We start from the raw sequence: 11,136 nt of genomic DNA on the forward strand, positions 1-11,136 counted from the left end.
GAAGTAAAGAAAGGCCTCCGAAAAAAGGAAAAGCATACAGCTTTCCTAAAACAGCTTCTACAAGTAAAAGAAATCCAGAACCATGTTTAACAGTGAGCTTCAAATTACAGAGAAGTTGTTATAGAGTCCTTTTATCATGATGCATTGCAGATAAGAAGTAGAACGTGGATTTTGCCTGACAGGTACAACAGAAAACAGAAGTCTATTCCAATTTCTCATCAGGGAAAGACTATTGCACTTTAAGCAATGTCTTCAAACTAAGTATGGTTGAGGTAGGTCCCTAGCTTAGGTCACAGAAACACTACATAGGACAAGTTACCTGGGCTGATGAGCCATGCAGGGGCAACTATACTGCTTCCAATACCCCAACCACTCTGGGTATCTATACACAATAAATTTTGCTATGTTATTTTCATCACTATTACAAAAAGCGAAAGAAAAGCATCACATACTTTTGTTGCTGAAGACATTCTAGAACAATGACACCTTTTTGGTACTTGGTGCCAAAAGGTATTTAAAAGAACAGTGCTCACTGCCATTGGCACCAGTCCAAACTATTGTTGGTGGCAACCTCAACGCCAGGGCTGCTGTTCATCTAGAAGGTCACTGCACTGTATAAAACACGAAGAAAAAACACAGTGACTAGCCTAAAGAATACACTTTACTAAGTTTTATGACCATAAGAAATAAACTAATGATTCAGACAGACTCCAATGAATAAATATCAGTAACACTATGCTTCCAACAGCTACCTGCACAAAAGCATGCTTCAAGTGTGACAGCTCAATTTTTAAAAGGCTTAGTTATTCCAGCTGACATCCTTAAACTCACTGCCATATAGTATGTATGTGTTTTAAAGTGTCAGCATGAAATAAAAGTGAGGCACAAAAAAGTTTGTTAAGATTATTAAAGTAAGTAGCTCAAGAAATTAGTTGAACTGGATTCAAATAGCAAAGAAAGAACAGATAAGGAGGGGAAGCATCCAAGGAGGTCAGCTCATCTTGACAGCTAAAGCCAGAACAGTGGATAAAGAAACAAGTCTCAGCTATGTGACAGGTCAGTAGCGCAAAAACTAAAAGCTTTAGAATACATTACAACACAGCATTTTGAGATGCAGGGTAGAACTTATGCCTAGCCATCAGTACCCTGCATGCTTCAGAAATAATGTAAAGAAGCAGATAAGCTTGATGGAAGCTGAGAGGAGGCGAGAGAAAAAAGGGGGTAAATTCACTAAACTTAGCTATCTGGGTCAGTCAAACGGAAGAAAAATTGTTGTAGCATTATGCACACACACACTAAGTTACCGCCAAAATCAAACTTTTTTTTTCCCTTCAAAATAATGCACCTGAAACGCAATTTGTGTTATTTTAGCAACAGAAGGCAAGACGAAACACAGAAACCTGAACTTGTGAAACAGCTGTGCCCGTTTCTAGGGCTTCCAAAAGCGCTGCTTATCCTACAGGCCCCCCAGAGCCGTCGTGCCCCAAGCCCCGCAGAAGGCAGGCGTCTCCGGCGCTGCCAATCGGCGCCCCCCAGCCCCCCCGAGGCCAGCACTACCCCGCAGCGCTGGCCCTTCCCCACCTCCCGCGGCTAGGAACGGCCCCCCCGCACGCACGTCCCTCCCCCGGGACGCCCGCGGCTCCACGCAGCCTGCTCTACCCCCGCTGCGGCACCGAGGAAGGCTCGCGACCCCCCGCCGGCCGCCGCCCGCAGCCTCACCTTGAAGGGGTTGTTGAGGTCCGGGTCAGCGAAGGGGTTGCTGTCGAAGTCCGACATGGCAGGGACAGGCAGACACTACGATCACTGGGCAGCGGCTCTTCCCCTGCAGCACCCCCCACACTCACCGGCTCGCGGGCTACCCCCCGCCGCTATCACCAGCCGCTGCAGCCCAAGCCCAGCCAGCCACGGAGCACCGACCTCCCAAAATGGCTGCCCCGGAAGTGAGGTTGCAGGGCGGAATAGCCCTAGAAGGGAAAGGAAGCACCCACTCCCAGGACGAGCAGGAGGCAAGGAGGGAGTAGGGCTTGGAAGAGCCCATTCCCGGGGCGGGGAGGGAGGAGAGCTCGAAGAGCCTGTTTCCGGGGGAGTGGATTATGAGGGTTGGAGACCTGTTGTGGTGAGGGCTGTTGGGCGCCCGTCGCCCTCGCGGCACCGTCTGAGCTGATGAGGTGTAATGGGGGACTCTGTCCCGCCGCCCTCGCTTGTCAGCACCAGCCCAGAGCCGGGGGTAAAGGAGGCTCGGGGCTTCCCGCCTATGGCAGGCCCAGTGCGGCAGCCAGAGAAGCGCGTACGTACGTTGCCAACGGCCATGGCGGGAGCGGGGTGCCTCCCCTCAGAGAGCGGCACCCGGCCGGGCAGCTCCGAGCCGCTGGCTCGGCCAGGGTAGCCCCCATTTGGTAATCCTCCTTCGGGGCTACTCGGTACCGTGCGGACGGTACCCAAAGGGAGGAGGTGCGTGGCCTTTCCTCCATCCCTGCCCCTCAGAATGGGTCAGGACACCCTGTCTTGTCTGGAAAGTGAAATGCACATGCGAAGGTAACAAGAAAGCCTTCATATTTGCGGCTTATTTGGTAAAACACAACTTTACTCCCTTATTCCCTTCTCCTGTTGGCATGATAAATAGCGTGCCAAGTGTATGGCTTCTCAGATGTCTTGTACAAAGGTTCAACAAGGGCTGTAGGTAGAGTATGGCTTTGAACCATGGTCACAAAATCCTGCTTAATTGGGTGGACACATTGAAAGGGCTTCTTGGAAATGTTCAACCATTTTGAACTGTTCAAAAGATTTTTCAAATACTTCCTCAGAAATGCTGACACTGCAGATTGAAGAACCCAGTCTACACTGATGCAACACTTTTAAAACCAGTGAATTCTGGATTTCTTTACATGCTTTCTAAAGAAATGATTTAAACTTTCATTTAAATGCAAAAAGAGAGATTTGAGACAGGTTAGCCTGTAGTCTACCTAAAAGAAATTGCTATGAGAGTAAAATTGGCCTTTTAACTTTTTGGTATTCAAATGTGACTTTTTTCCCATGTAATAATTATAGACTAACTTTGAGGTACACTATCTAGGGTTTGTTGAAGGTTGACTCAGAACGTTAACACTTTTATGTATTTTAATGGCTCTACATATATCATTACTCTGATCCTGACACTGGCAGTCATTGCGATGGTGGTGTTCCATCAACAAGTCAGGAAAAATCCTACATGTACAATAGAATTGATTTTGCATGGATCAATAAAGAAAGCAATAATTGCCTCAAGGCTTGCTCTAATTTATGCAGAAGTTTCTCAATTATTTGTGACAGACTGTCAGATATAAGTTGGTATGCGAATGGAACAAATCATAAAAGCATAGCTTCTAAACAAAACACTTTCAACTTTTTTGTTGCTATGAAGTGTAAAATACTTCATACTTCAAAAAACACAAAGGCAGCTGTTGTACGATCAACAAAAGTATGTTACACTATTAGTCACAGTCATTCATATAGTAGAATTTAATTTTTTGCGCTAGGTAAGAATTACCTACTTGCAATTAACTGTTTCTAATTCTGGTACAAGATATAGCTCATAAATACATCAATCTGATTTTTAATATGCAAATAAGTAAGTTCATTGAAAAATAAGTTCTAGTAGAGAATGGGTGACATTATTTAGATAAAAATATCTCTCAACTAAAAATTCCCCAGCCTCACAGAATTGGTTTCATTCAGTAGTTTTCAATAATTCTGAAATAGTTGCTGCCTTAGCAAACAAAATTATCTTAATCTGAATTGACCATTTTCTCAGAAAGAAGAGTTTAAACTTCAACAGTAGATTTGAACTGCTTGTGTGAGTACTGTACTTGTATACTTGTGTTTAAGAAATCTTGTGTAAGGAAACTGACTTGATGTTATTTCTTCAAGTCCTGGTTCTCTCAATTTTCTATCATCACTTGTAGAATTTACAATGATTATGCCAACCTCATATGGTGGCAAGGAGTACTCAGATCAGCTGAGAGGAAAATCCATCAGGGTTTTCTCAATCCAAAATGCTTGAATGCTGAGCAGGCAACCAAGTGATGTGTCTTGATCAGCTCTCTGTCCCAATAAAGTAGATCACAGTTTTACAGAGGATGTACCTTCAAAAAATAAAACCAAGTTGTAACAAGTAAGCCCTAGTAACCCATCTAAAGAAGTGTTTCCTTTCATAGAATGGAGCAGTCTATGCAGCATCAAATGCAAGCATAACTGTTAGAAAAAAACAGGGATGGAGAATGTCAATGTGCTACATGAACACTTAGCTAAGGCTCTGCTATAGAAGTTAGGCAAAATGACTGGCATGGAAGATTGACCTGCTAGAAACTCATGTAGGAGAAACAAGCAAGAGAACTCTATGGTAGTGTAAGTGCAAGGTACAGCTTCAAATGAGATCATATGCAGATACTAGTTTTAAAGTCTTGCTGAAAGTTTAAGGAGAAGATACCTAGTCTGTTAGGTAAAAATTTACCTGAAGAGTTATTTGATAACAGCTCTTGGAAGAATTTAAAATAGCGAGAACCTTTTTCTAGGTTTTACAGCAGACAGATTTACTTAGAAAATGTTGGAAAGATTTTAACTTAGGAGAGAGAAAAGAGAAGTGTGATAAGCGGGCATTTCAATATAATACTTGAAGGTCATGAGCTGCAATATTCCCCAAAATCTTTTGCCTCAATTTCAAAGAAAAAAGTGTGAAGAAGAGAGGAGAAATGGCAGAAATAACAGCAGCATTCAGAAGTCTAAAAATCTGCTACATGCAAACTCCCATTTAACCTCTCTTTCTCTTTCTTACAATCAATGAAGCCCTGGTTCCGCAAGATAATAAATCCAGTTTCAGTGTGCTGATTGCTGAATCAAAATCTCTGTGTTTCCATCATGCGAAGTGTTGAGCCAATATAAACTTGTTTAAAACAGTCTGAAGAGGTAGCTTTAGTCTTTTTCTGGGAGCAAGGCAGCTTTGCCAGTTCTGCTGTTGTGCACTTGCACCCTTTTCTGAGTAGAACCAGCTTAGCCAGCTCACAGGGGGTGGTGCGTGACCAAGCCAAACCTCTGGGTTGCCTAACAAGTGCAACAGTGAATACTCACAGGCTGGTGAGTGTCTTGCCCTTTTTATGCGAGCCCTGACCACTTTTTGAAGCCGCACACTTAAATTTTCCCATTGTGTTCCAGAACTGTAGCAGGATATTTGGAATTCTTCTCTGTGGACAGTTCACCTTTTCAGAGGTAGGAGAAGGATTCCCGGGGCAATAGCTGAATCGTAGCAGGGAACGGGTAACTGATGCATAGCAGGGTTGTGGTCATTTTGCCAAAGGTCAGTCTAATACTGCCAGTGATCTCGTGCCCTGCATCTCCATGCTCTATCCCACTCTGTTGCTCTGACTGAACGTGCCCTGTATGCTATACCCCAGACCTGCACTGACAAGGACACGTGCATCCAGCCACTGTTCCTCACGCAGTGCCTCAGGGGCATCAGAACTGAACTTTAATTCACAGCAGAGAACCAAAATCTCATACTTGTTACTTTGAGTAACTGATTTCGCTAATGGTGCTCTAAGGGTATGCTGTGTAATAACAAAATTGAGTTCATTCTTGGCTTGAGCAAAGAATAATTTTTGCTGTCCTAGAATGACATTGCTCAATGTCATGTCATTCGAAATGAAGGTTAGATATGAAAAGTAAAAGCTGGCCCCAGTGGAGACATCAGTCTCTGCTGCTCTTCATATTTCCCTTAGTCCTATTCTGCTCCATCTGTTCTGGGACTCTACAAAGAGTAGATCATCAGCAAACCATCCTTCCCTCTGCTTCTTTTCCCTGTGGACCAGTTGCTGGTCCTTGTCCAAGGAGTAGAGCCCTTACTTCTCCCATGGCAGGGGATGCCTGTATCTTAGGAATGTGCAGGCACAGCATAGCTATCACCAGCAAGCCATCTTCATTTTTCTCCCAGGCTGAACTTCTCTGCCTGTTTCCCATCCTACAGGCAGCAAAGGTAAGCATGAGCACACTTATAGAGCCCAGCAATCATTAGCACTGGCCAAGACAGCAGGATGTAATCATGGAAGAAGAGTTATTCCTGCTGAAACAAGACTTATGTATGTGTCTAGCTGGAGACAGAACAGTAGCAATTTCCCCCTCTTGTCTAAAGAGTCGTGACACCTGTGGATGCAGCCACACACTGCAACAAATGCTGCCTTTAAGAGAATGGCTAACCTACCGTGGGAGCAAGTGCATGAGAGCAATGAATAGGAAGCTACAGTCGTGACGGAAGATACGGCAAAGTGAACACATGCTATTTGGGAGTGGGGAGAGCATTCCAGGCAGCTGTGGAGTGAAGCCAAGCGGCACTAGCAGTCTGTGCTGCATGCATGTGTTCCTGTATCAACTCAAGAGTGGGAGGAACAGCAGAAGCTAAGGCAGGTGATAAAAGAGCTAGTTCAGGCAGTGAACAGATCTCAGTCTCATCTGTCTTTTCTTCCCGTTGTATTATCTCTTGCTGTATTATACCACAGATGCCTGGCTTCTGCAGTCCTTTTCTTACACCTCCCCAAGCTTTTCTCATATCCTGACCCCTCAAGAAGAGGTACACTGGTGAACTTCAGTGGACATTGTCTAGACAGTAGCAGGACTTGTGCTATGACCCCCTAGCCAAATGATTCTGACTAGTAACTTTTCAGCGTCTCTCATCCCTTCCAATTTAAAACTGTACATAAATAGTTGAACGTAAATAGTTGTCTGCATTTCGATTGTTTTATGTTTTGCATTGCTTTTTAATCACTTGTATTTTCTTCATTGAGTGATTGTTAACTTGTAATTATTAAGCAATTAAATTCCAATTAGAAACCAATTGCATTGCAATTCTAGGATCTGGAAAACAATTTGGGGAGGAATCTGTATACATGCAGGGAGTGAGTGATTCAAAACTGTGGTCCACAAATGTCAGGAGTTCTGTTCTGCAACAAATAAGACAAGGAAAAAACATTGAGAACAAAAGGTGTGGGGAATGATGGATTCTTGGTTTCAATTCAACTATACACAGTTTTGCAGAACAAATGTGGGATTTTGCATAAAATAGCTCAGAGGGCATCCCTCAGTTTGACTCTCCTGATTCTCATGCACAGGTGCAAGTAGTTACTAATCTTCACACAAATCCCAACAATATATTGAGAATTTTTAGGCTTGGGGCAGCCTGGCCTGTTGTCATTCCATCTCAGCATGTACCTATTCTCCCTGTATGTGACCATTAGTGAACAAGAAGGCTCATTCCTGGCACAGAGAGTCTCAAAAGAGCTGCATCAGGACATATACAGCTGTCATCAGGCAAGGATCCATGCTTCTGCTGCTGCAGTCACTGCTCAGGTAAAAGCAAAAATGATGTATTGATTTTGCAGTGCTTAATGGTGTCCTGGCAGTGAAGCAGTGCTTTGATGGCAGTTGTTTCTGGACAGCAACGTAAGGAAAGTCTGATATTAGAAACAGGCCAGCTCTTCCAAAGAGGCAAATCCACAGGGAGCCCCACAAGGAAACAGGATGGACAAGTGAATGGCTGCACACGCAGCAGTCAGAGCATCAGGCTTCTTGCCATCCAAAAACCTCTACCGTTAGCTCTTGCTAAATGAACAGCGCTGTTGGAAAAGTGCCCTTGTGTCTGAACTGACTCAAACCTGTACTCCAAGGTAATATGACAATGCACAACCGCAAACATGGAACCACAGCTTTAGACAACAAGGGAAATTTAAGGCAGTCACCTGCAGCCTGAAGCTAAATCTCTGATATAAAAAAAGATAATTCCAAGATAAAATCTAAGGATCAGCTGGTGAAAATAGTCTTGCAGATTACCACACTACTGGGGAGATATGGTGTGATGGAGATATTCTGAAGGCTGCAATAGCAGATGTGAAGTGAAGCTGACAAAAGGACTCATATCTGTATGATTTAAACATTAAATAAGAAAGATACAGTGTTGAAGGAAAATAAGGCAGATTTTAGTTCAATTTGGATAGGCATGATTCTTATGTGTTGATGTCTGATTTTTATATAAAGAAGAAAAAGGAGTGATTCCCAGAAATGTCAGCGACTGGAAGGAGCAGAGATGACAGTAAACCGTAAGTTAGGTAACCAGATATCCCAGTTTGGGTAGGACTATCTTTTTTTAATGGTGTGCAGGATTTTTCCTGTTTTTCTCTGCTCAAACTTTATTCCTGAGAATTTTTTTTAGGGCAATGACAGAACCAGAAACAGTGGCCTATCACATGTAGTAGGCACATGACCTAAAGCAGAGGGTATATGTTCTGTTATATGGCATCCCTTTATAAAATAATCTATAGTAACAACAGCTTTCAGGAATCTCTGCATACCCTCTTTTTGTGAACAAAACCAGAAACAACAAATTAGATGGTGGTCTATCCCTGACAGCATATGTAATGTGGAATTTATGTTCTTTTCAGGAGTTGATGTTCTCATGGGAGTCATATGTAGGCTTTAGAATTTAGGAAAGCACATCCTTTTGAAAAATCTTTTGCATCTTACTTGTGTACTTAAAAAAAAAGGTGTGCAGGAAAGGGGAGGGAACTGAGCAAGCAGTGGGGATTGACACAGAAAAGAGCTCTGGAAGTTTCTGATAGCTACTCATGCACACAGCTGTAGAGATGGCATAGTTTGAAGTGAGAGACATTTATTGCACAAGGTTTCATATAAAAAAAACTATTTTCAGTTTTTTAAAATAAATAACTCCTTTGAATTTGCCCTTTGACATTCATAACAGGTTATTAATCAGATCCTTAAAAGGAAAAAAATCTTGGCAGAACTAAAAAAAACACCCACTCATTATTTTGAGAGGCTTGTTTTCAGAAGGGGCAAATTATAGATATGAAAAATAACAGATTTCCAGCATGCAGATTAGGCTTCCTCTGAAGAAAAAGAAACATAAATGAAATGTTTGTTAAACTTGCGCCTCTTCAGATTTAAAGTCAATTAGAAAAGAGGGATATTTTATCTTAAAAATGCAGTAATTGCTCCCTCTTTTCTAATAACAGTAGCTCAGTGTGTGCTTTCAAGACAAAAAGTATTGTTTCTTTAAAGCACTACAGGTCTCTGGAGGAAAGAATTTCAACATCGATTCCATTTTGTACTGCTTCCTTATTAGGATAGGTTTGTTTTATAAAAGGGGGGAAAAAAAGAAAAGAAAGCAGGTATATCACTAAATCTAACTGCTGGAAAGAAATACAACAGGGGAACCAGGTTAGTCATTTTATTGTGACCTAGTTCTGTTGTATAAAAAAGTGGTGTAATTATAATCTTTAAAATGTTAACAGAGTTACCAAAAGTTAGTTCTTTCAATGATTGAATCAAGTCTCACTGGAAACATATCAAAAGTGTTGGAAAAAACACATATCTTGCTGCTTTTGAAAAAATTTCTGGATCTCTGAAGCATTTCATAAAAGGGAAGCAAAACTGCATTATTAGCTCAGAAGTTTAAAATTATTCAGGAGCATCTCTTTGTTTTTAATTGGTAATATAGTTAACAAAAAATTGTGATACTCCCTAATGAAATGCATTACTTATTATAATAAGCCTAGTTACTTGAGATGTTCCAACACTGGAAGGTTAAAACATAATCTTGACATACCAAGTTTTCCAAAGAAACATAAAATTCAAAGAGAAATGTGAGTGAATTCTGAGTGAATTTCACAATAGGACTATCTGTCTGTATCTACACCTGTATCTACATATGTATAATATAGTGTTAGTGGCTAAAAGCCAAAAGTCAGATAATATATGTATTTTGTAATATTTGTATTTCCTAGGGTCAAATTAAAAATAAATGTATCATATGCAAAGAAAGTCTTCAATTCATATGCAAGAAATTTCTTATTAGGGTCACACCCCCTTGTCCTCCATTTAAAAAAAGATAACTGCTTTTTCTATAGTTTCAAAAGTAGCTCTTTAAATTAAATTGCAGAATTAGCCAAGAATGTCCATTAATCTCCATTCCCACCCATTGCCTTTCTTGACCATGTAGCCTTTTATGTGAATGATAAGATAATTAAAATTTGCATGAGAAAATAGTTTTGTATACTGATAAACTTTAACATTATCTAAAACCGAATAACTAAGGAAATAAATCCAGGACTTCAGAAAAATGCTTGGCTTTAAAAACAATGATGCCAACTCTGAATTGCTAACTGTGCGCATGCTAAAGAAAAAGAAATATTCCCTTTGAAATACCTGAGTACAAGCGTGCAGCAAGCTCTATGCGGTACTTGAAAATTCAAAGCTCAGAATAACCTAGAAGTTGTAAATGTCAAATCATCGTTTCAGTAAACAGAGATATGAAGTGTTGGTGTCGTGGTTTAACCCCAGCCGGCAACTAAGCACCACACAGCTGCTCGCTCACTGCCCCCCGGTGGGATGGGGGAGAGAATCTGAAAGGTGAAAGTGAGAAAACTCATGGGTTGAGATAAAGACAGTTTAATAGGTAAAGCAAAAGCCATGCACGCAAGCAAAGCAAAACAAAGAATTCATTCACTACTTCCCATCGGCAGGCAGGTGTTCAGCCATCTCCAGGAAAGCAGGGCTCCATCACACCTAACAGTTACTTGGGAAGACAAACGCCATAACTCTGAATGTCCCCCCTTCCTTCTTCTTCCCCCAGCTTTTTATTGCTGAGCATGACATCATATGGTATGGAATATCCCTCTGGTCAGTTGGGGTCAGCTGTCCCGGCTGTGTCCCCTCCCAACTTCTTGTGCATGCCCAGCCTACTCGCTGGTGGGGTGGTGTGAGAAGCAGAAAAGGCCTTGACTCTGTGTAAGCACTGCTCAGCAATAGCTAAAACATCCCTGTATTATCAACCCTGTTTCCAGCAGAAATCCAAAACATAGCCCTATACTAGCTACTATGGAGAAAATTAACTCTATCCCAGCCAAAACCAGCGCAGCTGGGGAGAAAACATGCAGGTTCTTGGTGAAAGAGTGTCGTGGTTTAACCTCAGTCGGCAACTGAGCACCACACAGCCGCTCGCTCACTCCCCCACCACCAGTGGGGAGAGAATCGGAAGAGTGAGAAAACTTGTGGGTTGAGATAAGAACAGTTTAATAATTGAAATATAATAACAATAAAAAT

The 11,136-nt window shown here is 41.9% G+C and overlaps 1 protein-coding gene across 2 annotated transcripts in view; it reads right to left on the bottom strand.

Moving 5' to 3' along the window:
- Positions 1-1,895, bottom strand: part of LOC143171981 (secretory carrier-associated membrane protein 1-like) — a 62,384-nt gene extending 60,489 nt beyond the window's left edge. For both annotated transcript variants that reach the window (XM_076361172.1, XM_076361171.1), the window contains exon 1: positions 1,720-1,895. In XM_076361172.1, coding sequence (XP_076217287.1) covers positions 1,720-1,776 — 57 coding nt within the window. In that variant the 5' untranslated portion in view covers positions 1,777-1,895. The remainder of the gene's footprint in view (positions 1-1,719) is intronic.
- Between the last annotated feature and the right edge of the window lie 9,241 nt (positions 1,896-11,136).

Source organism: Aptenodytes patagonicus, chromosome W (genome assembly GCF_965638725.1).
Source record: "Aptenodytes patagonicus chromosome W, bAptPat1.pri.cur, whole genome shotgun sequence".
Lineage (NCBI taxonomy): Eukaryota > Metazoa > Chordata > Aves > Sphenisciformes > Spheniscidae > Aptenodytes > Aptenodytes patagonicus.